The sequence below is a fragment of the Cydia strobilella genome, chromosome 11 (genome assembly GCF_947568885.1).
Source record: "Cydia strobilella chromosome 11, ilCydStro3.1, whole genome shotgun sequence".
In the NCBI taxonomy this organism is placed as follows: domain Eukaryota; kingdom Metazoa; phylum Arthropoda; class Insecta; order Lepidoptera; family Tortricidae; genus Cydia; species Cydia strobilella.
The window spans coordinates 12,786,398-12,811,122 of NC_086051.1; the positions used below are offsets into that span (position 1 = coordinate 12,786,398).

A 24,725-nucleotide genomic window follows, 5' to 3' on the forward strand; every position below is an offset into this window, starting at 1 on the left:
GCTGATCTTCCGATGAGTCCATCAGGTGAGAATCACGGAAGGTAACAGGCAAAAAGAAAGCAACATAAAAGAAAGAGACATAAAATATGGCGAAAAATAAAATTACACATCGTTTACACAAACTAATACAAAAAGAGATACAATATACACGACATAAGAACATAACATAAGTACATAAGAACATAACATAAGTACATAACATTAAGTAGACTTACACGGATCAACCGACCGAACATGTGCCGGTCCGGTCGGACCATATCGTGGCGCGACATTAAGCGTGCATAACTAGCGCCAGTGGTGGCTACATGACATTAAATTCAATGACAATGACAGAATTGACAAACAAGCATAAAGATAGAAGTGAAGTGAGTGAATCTAATATTTTATTAATTCTAATCCGTAGTACTGCTATAAATAAATAAATATTGGGGGACACCAGATCGACCTAGCCCCAAACTTTGCATAGCTTGTACTATGGGTACTAGGCGACGATATACATACTTATATAGATAAATACATACTTATATACATATAAAACAACCATGACTCAGGAACAAATATCTGTGTTCATCACACCAATTAGAATGATCAACAACCATCAACACCAACCTTGCCGGGATCCGAACCCAGGACCATCGGCTTCGCAGGCAGGGTCACTACTCACCAATCACTTTCTACTGTAGCAACAGTAAGCCAGATGCCTTGAAGTGCTTTTAATAATATAATATACAGTGTGGAAAAAAATTATAGGCCCTGGAAGGAAAGTACCTTAAAACCTTAAGTTAGCTCATTTTACTTAAATGAAACATTCTTTTACTTTAAAACATAAACAAAACTGCATTCAAAGATTTTTTTAAATTCGCTTGTCTAGCCCGGGAATCGAACCGACCAAAATTCCAAATATTAAAGACCATCTATTTTATTCTACTAGTCGATACAGTTCATGATAATGATAACATTTATCCAAGAAACATTAGGTCTTACACTCGTTTGTAGTACAAAATATTCATAAAATCGAATATTTAGTACTCAAGAATATTTTTAGACAAGCAAAAAAATCTATGAATCAAGTTTTTTTCTTTAAAAAAATAAAAGAATGATTTCTTTAAGTAAAATGAGCTAACTTAAGGTTTTAAGGCACTTTACCTTCAGGGCCCATTATTTTTTTCTTCCGTGATAAAAATTTGCGATTTTAAAAATTAGCTCGTTGTCGAAGTTATCCCAATGCACCCTTACATAAAAAGGTTGAAAAGGGAAGAATCCTTCATATCACTTTGCAGGAATCGTCGATTTAAGTTACCTAAATAACGCGCGGTCCTAATTACACACGCCCGTTTTTAGGGTTCCGTACCCAAAGGGTAAAAACGGGACCCTATTACTAAAACTCCACTGTATGTCTGTCTGTCTGTCTGTCTGTCACCAGGCTGTATCTCTTGAACCGTGATATTTTCGTATACATTCATTTATCAAGATTTTCAGATGCTGATAAATTGTAATTTTTTAATTAATATATTTGCGACTTTTAGTTGATCTTGTGGTATACATCAGTAAGCGTTATTAAAAATAGACTAGAAATAATAATAAAATCATTCATGTTGCCGAAAATATTATGGTGCTTCAAACTTCCTCACATAGTGTTTCAATTAACACACCTATGAGGTCAATTGAACCAGTCCCCCACATTCTCTTCGATTCTCTATCATTACATAACCATGGGCGGTAGGGCTTTTAAACAAACTTTATTTAAGAACTATATAAATAAGGTTTAGTAATATAGGCGCATACCTTTCTAACTGTAAAAATGAAATGGTTGCAGGCCATCAAACATAAATTGTTTCAATTATCCCAAGTCTACTACTGTAAACAAACTTTACATTTTGCTTAGTAGGTATTGTACTGTCATTTGTACTTATTATTTTATGAGCAATAAAAGTTCGAATGTAAGTACCAATAGATATTATCTAAACATAAGTAGGTAAAACAGAACTCTGGAATCGAAAATAGACTTGCAAAATCTCTAAAATCTACAAAACAACCGCAAAACCGTACACAAAGCACAAACGAAGTACAAAATGAATGTGCATTCAGTCGTAATGGAGCAGCAAAGTGGGCTTCGCCGCCACGTAGCCGATCGCCAGACTTCCTTTCAGCTTATCTTGCTTTATGAGCGGCCAGATTTAAAATACTTAAATATAGTGGCCGATTCTAGTTTATCATTTGATGTAGTTTTAATTTTGTTTTGATACGACATTGATACGGCTTGCAGTGCATCTTACACACATATCGACTTGTAAAAATGTAAAGCAAGTTTTATTTGCCCTCGCTCAAACCAAAATAGGGAATATTACGCAAAACTCTGCGTAGTGGGCGTCACTAGCACAACACAGGGCCTACCGCGAAACAAGAATAGCTAAAGTTCGAATTCGATCGATAGAGAGGCAGATAATGAAATTTCGATTTTCGCGTTTCGCGGTAAGCCACCTGTAAACAAACCGCCTTGATACATCAATGTCAACGTGAAAACTTGTCAAAAAACTGTTTAAGGCGTGTTATGTTTATGTTACTCTATGGTTTAGCATGTGCACGAATGCTGCACTCCGGCGGCAGAACATCGCAGTAATACTCCCTTATTGCTCGCGTTTGACGGGATATGCTAATGACACGACTTTATGAGCGCGCGCAATGACCAATCAGCGGGAGAGTTTGTCAAGGTCGTATCAAAATAAAATGAAAACATAAACAAATACACACATACAAACACATACGTATTTTACACACACACATTTTTTATTTTGTTAATTTTAGATATACATTTTAGAACTGAAAAGTGCAAAATAAAATACAAGTGCTCGATATACACGCATCAGCTCCAAGAGCTGCTAGTGTATCAAATAAAATAATAATAAATAAATTGTTAAATCACAATCGGCCCGATAGTCGACTCTATGCTTTTACTTAATGCAAGAAAATTAGGGAAAGAGGAGCATAACGCTTAACTAAACGGGGAAGTGATAAGATAGTACAAAAAACCTTTGTGTCCAAGAGCTCAAGATAATCTGAACATTGCCATAGTTGGGTAGGAATTATTCTAGAGACCACAGCTCTCTAAATATTATAATTTGCGGCTATTAGTTTTAAATGAATATGGAAATGACTTTTCTGGAATAAATTGATTTCATTCATTCATCGATACATATTATCAAAGTCCCCGCCGCGTCTGTCTGTATGTTCGCAATAAACTCAAAACTACTGAACGGATTTTCATGCGGATTTCATCTACTCGTATGTGATTATATATTATATATCTAGTGATTCTTGAGGAAGGTTTAGGTATATAATTTGTTAAGGTTTTGCGTAAATTGGTTAAATTACCCGCGCGAACCTGGGGCGGGTCGTTACTTATTTATAAGCGGTACTCGAGTATAATTGATCTATGTATATGGTCAAAGGGTCATTTAAAAAAAAAGTATACCTACCATTCACTTTTATTCAAGAAATTTTCAAGTTTTCACAAAACTGACTCATAATTTTTGTAGGTATGGATAACTGGAGCCCCTTCATTTTGTCTGAAAACCCCTATATATATAATCTACGCTCTGTAGAAATCAGCACGGTTAGGGCGGATTGGTCGCCATCGGAAATTAAAGTAGCCTGTAGCGTATTTACTAATGCCCCTACTTGTAAGGATTCGGGAAAAAGTGACAATATGACCGTTAATGTTAGAACAATTGTTTATATTTTTACAAAAATGAATAGGTTTGAAAAGCTCTTTATTCTGGTCGAAATAAACACGAAATCCAAAGGGACAAAAATGTATGAAAATTCCCATTGAGTTACGGAAAATTCCATGTTTTCCGTAACTCAGTGGAAGGTTTGTAGGACACAGTGAATTTGCGCTTATGCTTTACAGAATAAGGAACTATCTATACAACAAATTTTATTAAAATCTGAGAAAAATGAAAAAACGACAAAAAAAAAATACCCATTAACACCAATTCTTAAAAGTAAGTACAGCAAGCTGCAAAAGTACATGCCCACTAATGAATTACTTCCAATCATAAAGTGGGTATGCACTTTTGCAGCTGTATGTACCTAACCTATTTATTTTAAACTGGATCGGTACATAAGTTAGGTAATAAAAGTGGTATAATTTGGCATAGTAAGTAGGTAAGTCATAAGAAGATACGAGTACGAGAGGTGAATGATTACATATATTTACAAGCCACATAGAGTGGGAACTAACTACAAAAAAGGTATTGAATGAACAAATAAGTGAATGTGATTGAAGTGCATGATATTAATGCTAAATAAACATTACTATTAGAAGTATTAGAACAAATTAAATTATTTTTAGAAAATATTTTAATTTGTTTTGTTTCAAGTTGAAACACTACTATATAAATTGTAAACTGAAATAATTGTCATATACTAAGAAAAAGTGAACAAGACAAAAAAATTAAAAGTAATGAAGAGAAGTGTGATTGATAAACTTTCTATGGATATTTGCACTGAGTTATTATTATTACTATAGAAACGACATACCAAACAATGAAATTATCGCAATCACAACCTATACCACGCGACCAAAACGTCGTAAGCGCCGTAAAAATTAATGGCGTTTACGAGTTTAGGTCGCGAGATTCACGCTCCGTGTCAGGTTTAATGCCAAAACGGCAACAACTCATGGCCCAAATACTGGTTCTCTGTGCCGGTTCTATACGTTAGTAATAATAGTTCAATGGGTATTTGATGTGTGCGCGTCCTTAATACTGGTGCCGATATCTTATGTATTAAATATATTAATGACGGGTCACTCACGTGTTTTAAGTCGAAAACGCTCGACATGTTTCACTCCGTACCGAGGAGCGTCATCAGGAGCTTGCGTCGACGGTGACGGACCGGCGCAGACTGCGGGCCGCAGCCCTCCGCGCCCGATGACTCGGCGCGGGCGCCGGTGGCGGCAGGGGGGGCGAGAAACTACCCTCGTTTACGGCATTATTGTCAAATGATGGGTTGCACACAACACTCACTACGTCACCGTCACCGTCACCGTCGACGCAAGCTCCTGATGACGCTCCTCGGTACGGAGTGAAACATGTCGAGCGTTTTCGACTTAAAACACGTGAGTGACCCGTCATTAATATATTTAATATGTCTGTGTCTCACGGAAGTTCCGATATCTTATGATATAAAATGTATGCAATACATGTGAACTCGGAAAATCTGATTTGAAAAACAAAAATACTTTCATTGAAACTGCTCGTATTAAAACCATAGGCGTTTGAATTTATTTATTTCGATAATTACCTAGACCGATGTCTCCGTAAAGGATAAAAATTTCATTTCAATCGTTGGGCGGTTTTCAAGAGGTCAATTAGGATGCGAGTGGGCACCTAGGTCGTTAGGGTTACATGCGCTAAGTACGCATGTCAAGTCATACAAAATATACAAATACTTATGCCATGCTGGTCATACATAGTGCAAAGATGGTACAAACTTTGCATAGCCGAATTCTATTAGTAAGCTGCGTTGTAATAGTAATTTATGTGACTGCTACATAATGAAAGGCATTAAAATACGAGTGGGCGTTTAAGAAATGAACAAACTGTTTCTTAAAAGGACCACACGATTGTTTTAATGCCGAATTATGTACAGTTACATACACTATTTTATCTACACACATATTATAAACTTTCTATGATATATTCATTATTCACCCACCTCTTATTACAGCCGACATTGGGGCGTCGTTGCTCTCTGGAGGAACTCGTGCGGATATGACGTGGCGTCTCCGAAATATCTTTGTCGCTCATTTTACACGAAACTTTTAAAAACGATACCAGGCTGTATCTCATGAACCGTGATAGTTACACAGTTGAAATTTTCACAGAACGAATACTAAAAAGTACGGTACCCTCGGTGGGCGAGTCCGACTCGCTCTTGTTCGGTTTTTTAATTGAAATATACCTACGTACCTTATAATGTTAAAAATAAATGACACAGACACCTACGGTCAGACAAACGGATGAACGGACGGTGGCGGCCATGATGAAACTATAACGGTTCTATTTTTTCCATTTTGGTAACGGAACCCTGAAAACACAACAATACGAATATACAGTAAACAACATAGTCAAAACATTACACAGGATCGGCCGGATTTCTCGATTGGCCGCCATCATCAATAAGTTTAGGATTACAAGAAGGTTTATAATAACACAATTAAATGTTTCACATTTTTCCCCTTTTTTATTTCAACTACGAAACACTTAAGTATTTGGTCACGGCTATTAGTTCTTATATGATACCATAAAGATTGTAGGCTCATAAAATGTTATAATTGTTATCGTAACCAAGCGTTTTGGTATTAACAGAAAATTGTGTTATAAGATGTATGCCTCGAAAACCGCGTCATGTATGGGGCCCCGCATCAAGAATTTAGTTCTGCTGTGGATTATAGTACTTGGAAGTAGTTCACTTATAGTTATAGTGTTTTATGGTGACTCGCTGCCTTATATCAAGCACTATGCAAGATTTTATTCATTATCGCATCATATTGAAAAATATTCTATAGAAAAATCCAACACATTTTACACTGATGACGAAATTCGTAAAATGGATCTCCAAGTGAAAGATATGAAATCATGCAAAGCTCACCCTTTGCTCGGTTCTAATAAAACTCACATTTGGGTTAGAAAAGAAAATTTACCCTATTACAATTTAAGTAGTTCTACAAATATTGCTTGCTGTTATAAATCTTTTTACCGGCCGAAATCGGTACACGACATCACGTCTTCCAAAATCGATAATCGAGTTAAATACAACCCTTGTCGATTTTTTTCTGATTTTATTCAAGTTGAAGATGAATTTGTCCGAGTTAATTGTAGTAACGGGAACAAACTATTTGATTATTTTTTCCTATTTGCGCGTGAAAAGCAAATCTCAGTCAAACCAAAGATAGATTTACCGTATAACATATTGATTCTAGGAATAGACTCGGTATCTAGATTGAATCTCCATAGGACTATGCCCAAAACTGTAGCATTTTTGAACACGTTGGGTGCTATAGAATTGTTAAGATATAATAAAGTAGGTGACAACACCTTTCCCAATCTAATACCACTTTTGCTTGGTAAACACGTTACAGAGCTGCAGGAAACGTGTTGGCCCAACAAGAAGCTCACGTTTGACAACTGTCCTTTTATATGGGACCGGTTCCAGCAGGCGGGCTTCGCCACAGCTTATGGAGAGGACTACGCAAATATCGGGACGTTCAACTATAACAAGCGCGGCTTCGCGGGCTCTCCCACCGACTACTATCTTCGCACCTTCATGGCCGAAGCTGAAACCTGTGCCAACGGAGGAAACTTCACATTATGCTTGAACGACAAATATATCTTCAAAATTCTTCTGGATTATATCGAAGACCTTACAGCTTTGTCTAAAAGAAGTCTATTCGGGTTCTTTTGGGAAAATACAATGACCCATGACCATTTAAACTATCCGTCAGTGATGGACGAAGACTACACAGCACTGTTTAAGAGGATGCATAGCTCGGGTTATTTAAATAAAAGTATCATTTTTGTTCTGAGCGACCACGGTTTCCGATGGGGAAAATTTCGAAAAACTAGACAAGGATTTTTGGAGGACAGGTTACCCTTCGTGTTAGCAGTTACGCCTCCATCTTTTCGTATAAATTTTACTGAGGCGTATAAAAATCTGGTACAAAACGTTCATCGCCTAACTACACCATTTGATGTGCACGCCACTTTAATCGACTTAATTAATCTGAACACCATTGAAAATGCTAAGATAATTTCCCGAACCTACGATTCTAACTTTAATCAACGAAGCATCAGTTTATTTTTACCAATTCCGGAAAACAGAACATGTGAATCAGCAGCCATAGATGCCCACTGGTGTGTCGATTACGGAAATACTAAAGTAGATTCCAATAGTACTGAAGCGAGGGAGGCAGTAGAACATGCAATGTGGCATCTGAATAGCCTTCTTAAGGACTATCCGCAGTGTGCTGAGCTCACTCTTGATAAAGTGTTGCTTGTAACTCGACTGATATCTGATAGCTCCAAGGAGAAAATTAAGAAATCAGTTGAGTTGACTGTAACGTTCAGTACGAATCCCGGAGGAGGCGAGTTTGAAACAACGCTGGGGAGACAAGGCGGTCCCGGCAGCCCCTGGCTTCTGTTAGGCTCCGCAAGCCGAGTCAACGCTTATAGCAACCAAAGCTACTGCGTACAAGAGCAACAGGATGCTCAGTTAAAGCTTTACTGTTACTGTTCCTTCCGATAAATGTGGGATTGAATGAGTTATTAGGTTAATAATATCGCGTCCTACCTCCAAAACCGCACTCAATCAGTAGTAATCAACGGACTAGCTTCTTCATCTACAATCGTAACTTCCGGCGTGCCGCAAGGCTCAATTGTTGGCCCATTCCTATTTGTCTTGTTTATTAACGACATCTCACTGTGTTTCAAGAATAGTAACTTTCTGTTGTATGCCGACGATTTAAAAATTTATACAAAAGTTCACACTAACGAAGATTTTAAACTAATTCAAGACGATTTAAACAGACTCGATGATTACTGTAAGATCAACAAGTTATCCTTGGCATACAACAAGTGCAAACACGTCATATTCACTAGAAAAATTAATGTACTACGAAATTCATATAAACTAAATGAACACTCACTTGAAACAGTAAATAACATCAGAGATCTAGGTGTTATTCTTGACACAAAGCTGACACTTGACACACACATCGACAACATTCTCAAAAAAGCATACCGAATGTTGGGCTTTGTTATGCGCGTCACCAAACCCTTCAAACAAAAGCTCAGCCTGACTTGTCTTTTTCAAACTTTAGTTCGTTCCAATCTTGAGTACGTGTCTGTTGCTTGGAACCCTTTCTATAATGTATACTGCAATAAGCTAGAAATGGTACAAAAAAAGTTCTTGCGATGCCTTAATATTCGACTGAAGAGTCCACGGCACTCTTATGATGAGCTCTTAACTAAATACAACATGCTATCACTACGGGACCGACGTAGCATTGCCGACGCAGTCATGCTGCGTGACGTATGTGCAGGCGACTTGGACTGTCCAAGTCTCATATCTAAAATATACTTTCGTGCTCCTCCTAAACTAACGCGGTCTACACACCTCTTCAGTCTTCCAAAGACAAAGACTAACGCCGGAAAACGTGCACCTATATATAGAATGTGCGACCACTACAATAAGTCTCTTCTCGAGATTGATCTCTTCTCAAAATCCCGCGCCCAGTTCAAAACAGCAGTCAAAAATTTATACAGGAACAAATCACAAACATCTAGGTAACTTTTTAAAGTGAAACTTTTATTTCTTTCTTCCTCACAAGTCTAAGTACTCGTACATACTTACATAATATATTATAATACTAAGTCTCTCTCAACACTTGTAATGTTGCGAACCGCATGTTAGTTAAGTAGTTAAGTGGTAAAGTATACATATATATGTTCCCCGTGAGATACGTTTATGGAAGCATCTGTATTTAAGGACATTTATGCTATTTTAAGTTCTTTGTTCATCCCATGTATGTTTTCTGTGTTGTCTCCTTAATAAATAATAATAATAATAATACTTAATGGGAAAAGAGCAAATTAATGTAATGTTTTATTACTTTCCTAGTAATCATTATCTATAGTCAAAATTTAAAATTAATACCTGGTAAGTACGCAAGAATTCCTTTATAGTTTTAATACTTTTTTTTATATTGTTATTTTGTTATTCCTACGTTCTGATGATAAAAGTTAATTATCTCTGAGAAATAATACTTATTTATGGGTACCATAGTAAAAGTGTTTTCAGAAATCAGAAATTATTTAATTTATTCGTTATAAGCTTATTACTATAGCATACTATATAGCATAGCGTTTTGTTTGTCATCTTTCTGTATTAGGGCCAGTAGGGGATCTGAATATCCTGAATGGATTATATAATACTAGCTGTGCCCGCGGCTTCGCCTGCGTGGAATTCGGTCTGTGTCAGTAAGCAGCTAATTCACCCCTAATTTATCTCCCTGTCCCCTGGAGACAGAACTTAAAGTAAAGTTGACAGATGGATACGCTAGAGGACTGTAGTCCAGATAAAATATTTTGCAATTAGGTACCTACCACCAAAGATAGATATAACTCCGTAATAGATGGATACAGTCTAAGGAAAACACGTGCCTCGAAAATCACGAAAATTTGATTCTCGATCAGATGTCGCTACTACCTTTTGCCTACTCTCGTATAGAGGGCGTTGACAGTTTCGTTTGTTATTATTTAACAATTTTAACGCATATCAGTGAAAGAACATAGGTCAAAATAATAATAATAATTAATGCAAATAAAAAAGATCATTTATCCATATTTAAATACATTTTATCGTATTTTAATAAATCTTCATTTTTAGTTTTAAAGTGTGTCGATAGATGGCAGTGAATTTACTGTGGTTACAAAATTTACTATGACAGTACCGCTCTATAAAATTATATCCTCTTTGCTACCACTAAATAAAATTACACTCCAAAATGAATAATTTTTTTGCCCTTATTCAAATTTTTGACGTAATTTAAACGGCATAGAGTAGTAGGTGTATATCGAACGATACAGTACCATTTTTGTATTTTTACGTCCTTGACTGTACCTATGCAAATCGGGTACACTACATAATTCCGAAATTTTTTATTCCGAATTTTAGAATGTCGAATTTTATCATTCCGATTTTTAAATGCTCGACCCATCAAAATTCCGACTGTCATAATTACGAATGATGAAAATCACGAAGATTTATATTTCCGAAAACCCAAAAAGCCGAATATTGTAAATTCCGAACTACATAATTCCGACTATAACAATTCCGATGGTGGCAAACACCGAATTTAACATTTACGATTTTCAAAATCACGAATTCGGAATTGCCCTTATTCCGAATCAACGTGATTCCTATTTTAAATATCCTAATTTTCAAATTTCCACTTTTCTGGCAACAGTTCGTTTTTTTGGGGGTCACAGTTCTAACCTTTTTTTTTTTTTTTTTTTTTTTTTTTTTTTTTTTTTTTTTTTTTTTTTACCCAGGGGGAATCCGTAATGGATCCCACCGGCCCGGGAGAAGCCTAAGGTGGGTATGTCCGACTCCCACGGACTAAACCCCCTGGGGTGTTCCGCCGCGCGCTTTGTGGGCGGGGTTTCGGGAACGTGACTTTAGGCCTCCGATACCCCGCCGGCGTTGCCCTCGCGGGCTCGTTTTTTGGGACTGCTCCAGCAGCCTACTCCGCTGAAGGCGCCTCGGAACACTTGAGGGCCTTCCAGCTCAGAACCTCTTCAGGCGAGTGATGGAACTCCCGGCCCATCACCCGCAGGTCCCCGTTAAGGCGGCATCATTCGGGCTGCGTAGGCCCTTCGCCGCCGGCCTGGCCTCCTACGGCGCTGAGGGAGCGAATTTGCATCGTCCTCGCGCACTCTTTCTGCAGCCTCCTTTTGTGTCAGGACGGTGACACTAAAGGTGGCTACTGCCGCCCATACCACCTCACTGCTGACCATGCGGCGTATTAGCGCCGGCAGTGAGAGGTCTCCTCCCACAGCTGCGGACAGGATAGCGCGGGGCTCCGCCCACGCAGGGCATTCTTCGCGCGTGTGTTGGGCCGTATCTACGGCTCCTCCGTTGCAGTGGTGGCACGCCGTCGTCGGCTCTCTTCCTAACCTCTCACATAGGTACCAACCGAAGCAGCCGTGCCCCGTTAGGAGCTGTGAGAGATGGAAGGAGGGTGCGCCGTGCTTGCGTTCGACCCATTCCTTAAGAACAGGCCGCACAGCGGCCACTAGGTCCCGGCTAGCACCCGGGATTTCCAGACGCTCTGACCACTGCTGGTAGAGGGCGTCTCGCGCCTCTTCACGCCACTGGCGGACCTCACGTGGGGCGGGCCAGTTCTCCTCTTTCCTTGCTTCCAGCACTCGCCAATAAACCGCGGACTGAACCTTAGCTTCAAGGTCCCATGGCGGGCTCCCGGCTAGGAGGCCAGCTGCTGCGTGCGAGTTGTCGCGGTACGCTCGAGCCACCCTGAGAGCTATGGCCCGCTGCGGACGGCGCAACAGGGCCGCACCCCGAGAGCTCAGGGTACCCGCCCATATTGGCGCCCCGTAGAGCGCCATTGAGCGCACCACACTCAAGTATAGCCTCCTGCAGGCTCCTCCTGGTCCGCCTAGATTAGGGAGGATCCGTCCAAGGGCTCCAGCTGCAGCCAGCAATTTTGGAGCCAGGCGCTGGAAGTGCTCCTCAAACTTCCACCTGCCGTCGAGAACGAGTCCCAGGTACTTCATCGTCGACCCGGCGGCGATGGAAGTTCCTCCCACAGTTATCTGTGTCCCATCCGGTGGTTTATTTCGAGGCCCGTGGAAAACCAGAACCTCTGATTTATGCAGGGCCACTTCTAAGCCTACAGCACGGATCCTGTGGACCACCAGTGCCACCCCTGCTGTGGCTAGGTAAGCGGCCTCCCTGTGGGTCCTGCCACGGGCCGACAAGAGAGTGTCATCAGCGTAACATGTAATACTGACCCCCTGCAGAGTGGCCCCGCGTAGGACCCAGTCGTACCCAATGTTCCACAGGAGCGGCCCCAGCACCGAACCCTGTGGAACACCACACGACATCTCCCGTCTCCCCCAGCCATCCTTTGTGGGAAATACCACAACGCGGCCTGCAAAATAATCCGCCACTATTTTCTGCAAGTACTCGGGCACGTTATGGTATTTTAGAGCCGCCTTAATTGTTTCCCAGGGCAGGGTGTTGAAGGCGTTGGAAATGTCTAGTGACACACACATCGCAACCCCACCCTGAGAGGTCTCCTCCTCGGCTAAGTCCCTAACTCGGGCAATCGCGTCCAGCGTCGAGCGCAGTGGGCGGAAGCCATATTGGCAGTCACTCAGACCCGGCTGCAGGCTCCTGGCGAGACGACTTGCGATTATGCGCTCGAAGAGCTTACTGATTTCGTCGAGCAACACTATTGGGCGGTAGGCCGATGGCTGATCAGGTGGGCGCCCATCCTTCCGGAGGAGCACCAACTTGCCTGTTTTCCACCTGTCGGGGAACCGCCCTTGAGTCAGGCAAGAGGTGAAAAGGCCTCTGACTCCTTCTTCCAGCTCGGCGAGTGCTACTACCAATGCACGACCAGGTATGCCGTCTGGTCCGGGAGCTGTCTTTTTCGACCGGAGTTTTCGGGCGGCAGCATCGAGCTCGACTTCCGTTACTGGCGGGACCTCTCTCGCCACTACCGGCGGTCTTATGTTGGGCGCCATAGCTGGCGGCACAAACTCGCCCCTCTCTGGAAACAGAGTACTGACGACTCGCCTCAGAAGGTCCGTTTGGAGACTGCTGGTCAGTGGAGGCGCCCAAGGTCGGAGCTTATTCCTAACAGCTCGATACGGCCTGCCCCAAGGATCCCTATCAAGAGTCTCGAGCCACTCCTCCCAAGCGACCTCTTTGGCTTTCGCAATAGCCTTTTGCAGAACTAAGCGTGTTTCCCTGTAGGCATCGTACCGGGCCTCTTCCTCTGCCTGGTCTCGGATCCGCCTTCTCCTATATCTAGTATACTGGCGACGCGCAGCCACGCAAGCGTTCCGCAATTGGCGGAGTTCAGGTCGCCACCAGTACACTTGGCGTTTGGGAGAGAAAGGCTTAGCCCTTGGCATTGACGCATCACACACACGGGTTAGAGTGGCGTTGAGAAGCTCCGCTTCCTGATCGACCTGTACCACCTGCGCTGGGTCATTAGTAGCCCTCCAGGACTCGGTTATGGCCGCCTCCCTTGCGATCTGTCTGTCAAGCTTTGACACCATCCACCTTGGACTGTCCCCCACAGCGGGTCGGTTTTGTCTGGGGGTGGCGGGCAGGGTTGTCTGGGGGTGGCGGGCAGGGTTGTCTGGGGGTGGCGGGCAGGGTGTCACAGTTCTAACCTAACCTAACCCACTTTTCTGGCAACAGTTCGTTTTCTTGGGGGTCGCAATTCTAACCTAACCTAACCCACTTCTGGCAACAGTTCATTTTCTTGGGGATCGCAGTTCTAACCTAACCTAACCCACTTCTAGCAAAAGTTCGGGTTCGCAGGTTCGCAGTTCTGTCTGATTTATTTATGCCGAATTTTTATGCCAAAAATATTTTATGCGGCACGACAGGTACCCGTAATAATTACTAAAACGTGAGTCTTCTTTTGAATATCACGGATTTAATTTTTCCGATCTTGTAAAAAACCGAATTTCTGAATACTGAATTATTTTATTTCCGATCGGACAATGATTTTTCGGAATTTAGGAATTCGGAAAAAAAAAAAAAAAATATTTTCGGAAAAGTGTAAAATCGGAACTTTAAGCTTTCTGTCAAGTGACAATCGGATTTTAAGTTTTCGGAAATAGCACATTCGTGATTTTATTCCATCGTGTTTTTAAAAATCGTAATTTTGATATTTCGGACTTATAAATAATCGGGATTATGAAAGTCGTGGTTATAAAAATCGGAAAAACGTATTTCGGAATATTTGGGTGTTCCCATCAAAATCATGTCATCCAAATCGGTCCTCCAGTCAAATCAGTCTAAGCATGACGCCGGCGGCGGGCAGCGTCTGCCCCTTTTTTTTGTTTTCGGAGTGGGAAATGCATCTGCCCCTACGACTTGTTGATGGTCATAGCGAAGCAGACGCTCACGGGGACCTGTAGGCGCTTGAAGCGGAACGGGAAGTTGCTCGGAATGAGGGGGATACGCGGGATGAACACAGCTTCTCCGGCGCCACACTCCGTCAGGATCTGCGCCTACATATGTATTACGTACGATGTATTTGGGATCACAATCGAACTCGCGCTGGCTTGCCGTTTCAGCCGAAAGCGAAGCGACCTGCCTGGCTAGAGCGCCACTGAGTCTCTCACCGTGGTTTTTCTCAGACTCCTGAGACCGTGCCCCTTGTGGCCGCAATGCATTGCGAGACTTTCGCGAAGGATTCGATTTTTTTCGGGAAGGTATGGTAACGCGTTTAAGTCCCAAATCGTTTGACATTTACTGAAAAATGTTTTTTTTTAAAGTACCCACCTTCGTGACTATTATTAAGAGGAAAGGGCACGGCCGCTTCTCCATGCAAACGCAGTCTCCATTTTTTTGGTTAAAAACTACCCTATGTTCTTCCACGGGACTCAAACTATCTCTATACCAAATTTTATCTAAATCGGTTTAGCGGTTTAAGCGTAAAGAGAAATTAAAAAAAGTTTTTTCATATTTTTGTGTTTTCACTCGGGAATGGTGTCATTTTGATATCATAAATGAATTCGGCATACCCGATTTATACAAAAACGATACCTAACTTGGCCTAGTAGCTAAAATGATATAGTTATCAAGATAAAGTTTTTAACCCCTTTTTCACCACCATGGGGGATGAATTTTTAAAAACGCTGAAAGTAATTTTCTTGCTTTTTAATATAATAACGTTTTGCAGTTTTAAGTTCCTAGCTTAAAATAAAATTTGCACCCCAAGACAAACTTTCATCCCCTTTTCAACTCCCTGAGGGGTTAAATTTCCAAAAACGTCAAAATTAGTTTTTTTGTAATCGTCTATCATACCTTTCTAAGAAGTTTCAAAGCATTTGTAATGGATTCAAACTTTCAACCCCATTTTAACCCTGTTAGGGGACGAATTCTTAAAAACGCTAAAATCGCTTTTCCTGTATTATAATAATATGCCCATTATACAAAGTTTCAAGTAACGCACTAAAAAAAAAATTGATCTCCATACAAACTTTTAACCTCTATTTCACCTCCTTAGGGGATGAATTTTCAAAAACGCTGAAATCAGTTTTCTTGTATTTCAATAATATATCTTCTTACGAAGTTTCAAATTGCTAGCTTAAAATAAATCTTGAACCCCATACAAACTTTCATCCCCTTTTTAACCCCCTTAGGGGTAAAATTTCTCAAATTTTTATAGCCTATAACCTGGCCGTGGATTTTTTCGACAGATTAGTAAAGTTTGCATCAAAATCCGTTCAGCCGTTTTCATTAGTTGCGCGGTCAAATAAACAGACAAACAGATAAACAGATAAACAGACAAACAGATAAACAGACAAAAATTCTAAAAACTGTTGGAATGTGTTCTGTTATCGATTCTAAGTATCCCCAGCCAATTTTTTTTCGAATATCTTCCATGTACAGACTTTCGACCCTCTTCCGCTTTATTATATGTATAGATATATTTAAAAGGGAGACAGTTTGACCATTCAGCTACATTATATTAGTGTTACACCATTCACGAGTATTTTTTTTAATATTAACTCATAAATAATCTCATAATGATGATACATAAACAACAAAACTTCCGCGAGACACTGACATATTAAACATGTCGAGCAATCATCGACTTTATAAACGTGAGTGACCCGGTTTAATATATTTTACGGTACATATGGTGCTACTTTACCGCAATAGTGCGATAATTAGCACATTACGTAAATATTTCAAATATTTAAATTGCCCTATGTACTGTAAAACGTTGTACGATACATGTGCGAATAAGTAATGTCGATTTAAAGCACTCCCCGAACCCGTGCCGTGACCGAAGTCGTGCGTTATTTTATCGCCACTCGTTGCGAATTTCCCATTTTTCGGACTTGTATCGTAATGTACTATAATATGATACTTATAACTGACTAAACGTTATAATATAATTTCGTAAAAACCTGATTTTTTTCTGTACCTATGCAACACAATCTATGAGCGAATGGTCTTAAAATTCGATTCTTAGTAATGTAATCAACATAATCGGTGGCGTGATAGAAGATTCATAAAAGATGATGCAAGATTTGTATTGAACTGTCAAAATTCTCATATGAAATCCGCACCAGCTTTCGGGAATCAACTTTTAACATGGAGAAAAAGATAAAACTGTATATCAGACCAAAAAAACGTGATAAAGTAATACTCGTATTAATACAATATACGATACACAGGCACACGCAGTTCATATGCGAAATCTCTTGAGGTACCTATCCATAATGTGAATGCAATAAAGCAATTTAATCATGGTGATTAGTTCCCCGCTTCCATTTTTTATTATCTTAGGACGTAGAGGTAACAAGCATTAAATATAATTAGATATACGTACGCGTCAAACTCTAGGCAGTAAGTAAGTATTTAATGAGTAGGATACAAAGTGTTGCTGATACAAACCTAAATCGTGTAAAAATATCTCTGCATCTAAAACTGCATCATATGGTGTCCCACTTCAAGAATCTGATTATGCTGAGCATAGTGCTTGGGAGTGGATCTTTTCTGTGTATAAGTAGTATTGTACGGCGACCTGAGGGTGTATATTAAAAAATACGGAAGATTATATCGGTTACGCGAAGACATTGAAAAACGTCCCATAATACACAGCACTAACGCTACGAACAATACATTTTACTCTGACGATGAAATTCGAAAAATGGGGAAATGGAAGGATGTGAAACAATGTTCAGCTCACCCTTTGCTAGGGTCGAACACAACTCACAGTAGATGACATCACAAATAGATAATCGAGTCAAATATAACCTTTGTCGTAATTTTGCAGATTATATTCAAGTTGAAGACGAATTGGTCAGGGTTAAATGTAGTCTATTTGCTCGTGAAAAAAAAACCTCAATCAAACGAAAAACAGATTAACCGTATAACATATTGATTATAGGAATAGACTCGGTATCTAGATTGAATCTCCATAGGACTATGCCCAAAACTGTAACATTGCTGAATACGTTGGGTGCTGTGGAATTGTTAAGATATAATAAAGTAGGTGACAACACCATTCCCAATCTAATACCACTTTTGCTTGGTAAAAACGTAACAGAGCTGCAGGAAACGTGTTGGCCCAATAAGAAGCTCACGTTTGACAACTGTCCTTTTATATGGGATCGGTTCCAGCAGGCGGGCTTCGCCACAGCTTATGGAGAGGACTACGCATCGATCGGGACATTTAACTATCACAGGCGGGGTTTTGCGGGCACCCCCACCGACTACTATCGGCGCCCCTTCATGGTCGAAGCCGAAGCCTACGCTAGAAGGAACATGTTCAGAAGCAGGGAAAATTTCTGCATAAACGAAAAATATATCTACAAAATTCTTCTGGACTGTGTCGAAGGCCTGACTTCTTTGTCCAAAATAAATCTATTCGGAGTTTTTTGGGAAAACACAATGACCCATAACCATTTAAACTATCCGTCGGTTATGGATTATGGATGATAATTTCACAGCGGCGTTTAAGAAAATGCATAGCTAAATAGGTTATTTGAATAAAAGTATTGTTGTCTTAATGAGCGACCATGGCACGAGATGGGGCAAATTTCGGAAAACTAGACAAGGATTTCTGGAGCAGTTACGCCTCCATCGTTTCGTATACATTTTAGTGAGGCGTATAAAAATCTGGTACAAAACATTCATCAACTAACTACACCATTTGATGTGCACGCCACTTTAATCGACTTAATTAATCTAAAGACCAAAATGCTAAGATAATTTCTCAAACCAATGAGGCTTATTCTAGTCAACGAAGCATTACTTTATTTTTACCAATTCCGGAGAACAGAACATGTGTATCAGCAGAGCAGCCATAGATGCCCACTGGTGCGTCGAGTATGGAAATGTTAAAGTAGATTCCAATAGTTCTGAAGCAAGGGAGGCAGGAGAGTACGCGATGTGGCATTTAAATGGTCTTCTTAAGGATTATCCGCAGTGTGCTCAGCTCACTCTTGACAAAGTCTTGCTTGTTACTCGACTGATGTCTGATAGCTCCAATGAGGAATTTAAGACATTGATTGAGTTGACTGTAACGTTCAGTACGAATCCCGGAGGAGGCGAGTTTGAAGCCACGCTAGGGAGACAAGGAGGTCTTGGCAATCCTTGGCTCCTGTTAGGCTCCGCAAGCCGAATCAACCTCTATGGAAATCAAAGCTACTGCATCAAATACCATGGAGACGCTCAGTTAATGCTTTACTGTTAATGCGTTTATTAATATTAAAACATCTTTGATATATTTACCTACGTGTATTAGTAATTAATATTACCCAGTTTACATCCAGCACTGATGTGTGTCCGACTGCCATATTACAAAATTTCGTATAAACTACTTACGCTATAGATTTGTAATTTGTAATAAATAAACAAGGCTAACCCGAACGCATTGAATGTGATTTATTTTCAAAGTCTAGTTACTAGGTCAAATGGGGTATAAAATGAAAGACATCGAGTTGTACATACCAAGATAACATTCCTCTTATTTTCGAAGATTACCACAGAAAAATTATGAAATGATTACATAACATTAACATTATCGTAAAAAGTTTTAAAAACTTACTATGCAATTGAATCCCCTTTGCAAATTTGTAGCACCTTCTTCAAATAAAAAAAAATCTTAGTATCAGACACAACACATGATAAATATTTATCCCTGAAAAAACAAAATACGCAAATTAGTGAGCCCATTTTCTTATATTCTCATGAACAAATTTAGAGGAACGCAAAAAAAAGGTTTAATTACTTACTGGAAAGTAATTTCAAAATTAGTAATTAAACTTTTTTTTCCTCTCAATTTGTTCATGAGTGTAGATGACACCGTACACTCGGGTGCTTATATAGAGAAATAAGTAGGTAAGCATAGAGCGCTCACACCATACAACTGGCTATTAGCCCCAAAGCTTGAAATAATGAAAACATGACAAGTAAGGGGATTGAGGGAGGAGCGGGCGGGGGGCGTCCTTTGTAAAACTTGGTAACTATTCACCCCCTCGCCCGCTCTTCCCTCAGTCCCCTTACTAGTCCTGCCTTCATTATATCAAGCTTTCGCGCTAATAACCAGTTTTATAGAGTCAGCACTCTAAGCTAACTAGTTTCTCTATGCTGACACTGTTAAGATTTTTCCTAATCCAACCCACATCAAAAACAGGAATTCTTATTCTTGTAATTTTTTTCCTAATTAGTAAATGCGGCATTAGGTTATTTAGGTTGGGAAGACTGTGACAAAAATTCTGTAGTATTTTAATCCTTTATTGTTCTATTTTCACAGTTATCGCTATGGTAACTAACTATATTATCACTATACCTAAGTTTGACTATGGACTCGGGGTCCCATTGAACCGAAGATCTATTCCAAATATCACAACTCACATATTCAAAATCGTGAATGTCCATAAATACAACACAAAAACCTTACACAGCACGACACAAAATTAATAAAAAAAAACGTTAGCGACAGGGACGACTTGTATTTTATCAACAAAAAAATTAAGTTACGTTTAGATTCAGGCTCTTATTTAACAACTAGTATGATGTATTTGTATATCGATTGAAATGCAGGTTGGTGATATTTAAAACAATCTTGAAGCTCAAAAGATCATGTGGCAGTGATCGTTTACTATTTCGTTTCGTTCAAAAACTACATTAATAAATAACCAAACACTTATCTACGTTGTAATTTTACTACTGACCGAACTAATCCTTTAATTATCTACATTTAGAGCATGATTGTATTTTTTACAGGCAGAATAAGTTACGAGAAATGGATAATGAACAAATTTGTACCTGGAACAAATTTGTAACTTAAACAAATTAATAGTAACGAACAAATTGGTAACTTTTAATCTTCTGAGGTCTCTTTTACAAAAATGTGACTTAACGGTACGATTACTTAAGGTAACAAACTTTTTACAACCATTCAGTTGTGTTTTATTTACATTTATTTATACACGTGAAAATCTTAAAAAAATTACATGTTTTTTTTGTAATGTTCTTGTACCTACATACTTTTATCGTGACGCGCATCCCGATCAGACGTAAATATAATAATGGTACGGAGTTTTAAACAATAAAAAATCATTACCTACAGATGTATTCAGTCATGAACCAATTCGCTTTTTTTTTGGACCAATTACCTACACTTACGACGCTATTAAACGGGACATCTCTTCTCTTCTTACAGATCAGATATGCGGAGCGGCCAGGGTGCTCGAAACTTTTTTTTGTTGTGCTCAAAACGAACTTGCGCTTTAATTTATTAATAATAGAGGCTTTGCTCAAATAAAAGGTGTAACAAAAATTGTAATGACCCGTTTAAGGGCATATCGGCGGTATCATGTCTGATTAGGAAAAAGCAGAAGAAAAATATGTTTGACGCGAACATTTTTTTTGTCATTGCGGCCGACTTGGACGACATGCCCCATAGAAAAAAATTTAACAAAAAAATATTTCTTCTATTTCTTCATAATACTGATTATATTAAACACGATACTGAATATACCCTTAAACGGATCACCAATATTTTTGTTACATCTTGTATTTGTAAAAACCTTGGCCGTTCTGATGTCCATACATACACTGCTTTAATCTGATCGCACTTCGCAAATGAAGAACGTCTCAAACGAGCACGGTGAATCGTTCCACTTCAGTCCCTTGTCATCTCTGTTCCACAGTTCCAGGCAGTTCTCCTCCTCGCCGTTCTCGTAGCGGAAGTTGTTGGGCTCCCCCGCGTTCCAGTTGACGAAGGTCAGCGGACGCCCGTTGGCCATCCAGAAGAAGTTGCCCTCTTCAGCCAAGTCTGTGCCTGACGTCCAGAAATGTTCGCGACCGTAACCTGGAATGGTTTTATAATTTTAGTTTAGTAAAATAATAATGCTGAAGACTGAAACAGTTATTTTAATTCCTTGTAAACGAGAATTTTAAGTTCTTGAGTCACATATGCTCGAAGTATAGAGATTCCCCTATACAATATTCAGTGGGTGGAAAATGGCCCAATAGTCATATGTATACCTATGGGTTAATTCCTATAGTAGTAAATTCTTACTATTATAGCATTGGTGTTCCAGCCTTTCTGTATAAACATAGCATGTGAAACAGTAGAGCTATAGTGTGCATGATTTTATAGGTAGGTACCGACTTTGTATAAAACAGAGGGGTCGCTGAGGATAGGAAGGGGTTGTGAAGGCCCTGTGCACCTCTGGGGTGCCATAGGACAACAACAACACTATAAAACCAGGAATATAAAAGAAACAGACATTACCTGAGTCCTTAACGTATTTCTCGAGCTGGTCGTTCTCCTGCTGAGAGGCGATGGAGGCGAGGTGCATGCCGTGGAACCGGCAGTATTGTTGCGCTTTAAACCAGTTCGCCTGAAACAAATATTAACATATTTAATTATATGTAATATCATGATTAAAATGTTTAATTAAACCCCCCTTAATTAACCCTTTAATTATTCGTTTATTTCAGGTTTATGATCCCTTCGAATAATTTTTGGTGCAAATGTCTATCGCGTAATTCGCGCTTCAACGCGGCACCGCAGCGAGTGTGTTAGAGTTCGTCTAAGCTAACTTTGCACCGACTTAAATAGAACAAAGTAAAGGAGTATCATTATTAACTTGATAGTTCCATAGAAATTTGACATTGATGATGACATTGACACACTTAGTCATTAAAAATGCCATGCAGAGTTAGCTTGGTCGGATTCTCGCACAGATAATAGTACACGACACCCAGAAATGTCGTCTAAGTTTTCGATTTAGGCCCTAAGATGGCAGACCCTACAACGCGCAAGGGAACGTGCGTGGCCCTTAGAAGGCAGTACCTGCTTATAGGCGTGAAGAGTCTTACGTTAAGACTAATTAAGTTTTCGATTTAGTTTACAGTGTGGGACACCCTGTACCGTGCACTATACGGTCCTTATAAATTGTCTTGTTTGGATTGATAAACGTTAACAATTGATACCCTAGTTACCCCATACTTTGTGGAACCTTTCGACACCGTCGACTTCAGTTCTGTACCTACTCGTACTGTAACTTCAAATTTGATATTTTTTTCTGAAACTTTTTTAGTACTAGTAGTTATGACTAATTGCGTGCATAATCGTAATTAATTCACGACAATGGTGATTGCTCGCCGATTTTAATTACAAACGTGTAGGTATATGTGACATTTTGCGAGGTCATAAGAAACCTATTTCTACTATTTCTAGCAGGTTTTAGCAGCAGCGCTTTTTTATGTATAGGTACACATAACATAGAAAATAAAGTAGTATGCTGTCTGCATTTAGTAGAACTATATAGAAAAATTCCCGAGATCTTTCCACGTGGAAAATATTACAATTTAGAAAACTTGTCGGCACATGTGTATGGACTAAGTAATTGGCTACTAACACCGATTCCATATTTTCGACCGTCATCGTCAGCTCGGATATTGACGCAGACATCGCTTGCCATCGGCACTTTCTCCGAGACCGGTCCCCGTCCGGTCCGTGTTACGCAACCATTAAAACTGCACTTAATTCGCATGCTCGCGGATGCAATGTCAAGTTTGGCTTTCGGATTCCTCTAATGTTACGTGAGGTCTTGCGGATGCTGTTTTCTTTGTAAATAAAAATAGGTGGGAATGACACGGGCGCGTAGCCAACGTGCCAAATCGTTAACGCTCCGTAGCGTATCGTAGTCATCTCTCTCTATTACTCTTCCCCACTAGTGCGACAGTGACAGTTGCGTTTCGTTCGCTACGGAGCGTTAACGATTGCACGTTGGCTACGCAACCTGACCCCTTAGCATGACTTACGTTGTTGCACGCGATTCCATGTGTCAACCGCGACTTCAAGTATGGTGTCTACATATATTAGAACTTGAGAAACAAGCTGAATAATAATAAATCAGAGATCAGAACCTATATTTAAATGGTACACACACACGTTAAACCATCTGTTGGTTAATAAACTATTTGTAATTCTTATGATTACTATAATTATTAATGTGTATTATTCTTATAAAATTCGAAGGCACCGGCAAAACGCGACAAAATTGATAACAGTAAGTATTCGTATTAGAACCGCTACTCATGTCTCCGACCCCTCGATTCCCAGTCCGCAAACATCATCCTTATACTGATAAAATAAATCTCCCATTCACAAATCGCGAATGAGAGTCATTTCGCTCAATGCAACTGAGGCTTAATGCCAAGCAGAGGGCGTAGTTAGTGATGTACCGTGTTCAGAAAATTGCCCGTAACATAAAACCACTAAAATTTTCGGAAACATTTAAAGGTCAGGTGGGGTAAGAGAAACATTATGAGGATTCCCTACACGAGTTTCTCTTGCCCCGGTATTTCTTTAACCCCATCTAACCTGACATTTACGAGAGCATCTGTGGTCATTGGCCCATTCCCATGTCCTACCAGAAAATAAATATTTATGAATTACATTATGAATAATAAATATTGTAATTTGTAATGAATTTTATAACGTTTCTGTTTCCGGGGCCGAAACGACAGCAACCGAGCGGTTGGGCTTTAAACCAGAGATAGTGGGTTCGAACCCCGACTCGTACCGATAAGTTTCCCGCAAAGACATCCCACAAGTCAGGACAACGCTACAAGAATGTGTCATATCATATACGCAGATTTAGGTTTTAATTTGTTTTTCCTGAATCGAAGCAAAGTCGAAATTGCGTCAGGTCCGATTTATGCGGAATAAGTCATAAACTACAATTTAGTTTTTAAGGTTCCGTCCCCAAAGGGTAAAAACGGGACCCTATTACTAAGGCTCCACGGTTCGTCCCTCTGTCTGTCACCAGGCGGTATCTCATGAACCGTGATAGCTAGACAGTTGAAATTTTCACAGATGATGTATTACTGTTACCGCTATAACAACAAAT

The 24,725-nt window shown here is 39.8% G+C and overlaps 2 protein-coding genes and 1 long non-coding RNA gene across 4 annotated transcripts in view; 2 read left to right on the top strand and 1 right to left on the bottom strand.

Moving 5' to 3' along the window:
* The window catches only part of LOC134745220 (uncharacterized), a 118,100-nt gene that overhangs the window by 79,221 nt on the left and 14,154 nt on the right, over positions 1-24,725 (top strand). The gene's annotated exons all lie outside the window — the stretch shown is intronic.
* LOC134745574 (uncharacterized) lies at positions 6,343-8,310 on the top strand. The gene has a single exon (XM_063679647.1). The coding sequence runs from the start codon at positions 6,391-6,393 to the stop codon at positions 8,308-8,310; it is 1,920 nt and encodes a 639-aa protein (XP_063535717.1). The 5' UTR covers positions 6,343-6,390.
* Positions 20,420-24,725, bottom strand: part of LOC134745190 (C-type lectin 37Db) — a 105,251-nt gene continuing 100,945 nt past the window's right edge. For both annotated transcript variants that reach the window (XM_063679183.1, XM_063679182.1), the window contains exons 3-4: positions 22,097-22,205; positions 20,420-21,670 (exon numbers count right to left, since the gene is read on the bottom strand). In XM_063679183.1, coding sequence (XP_063535253.1) covers positions 21,420-21,670; positions 22,097-22,205 — 360 coding nt within the window. In that variant the 3' untranslated portion in view covers positions 20,420-21,419. The remainder of the gene's footprint in view (positions 21,671-22,096; positions 22,206-24,725) is intronic.

Bases quoted from the DNA above. Each gene is read 5' to 3' on its own strand.
- LOC134745574 (XM_063679647.1), top strand. From the start codon at position 6,391: ATGTATGCCTCGAAAACCGCGTCATGTATGGGGCCCCGCATCAAGAAT.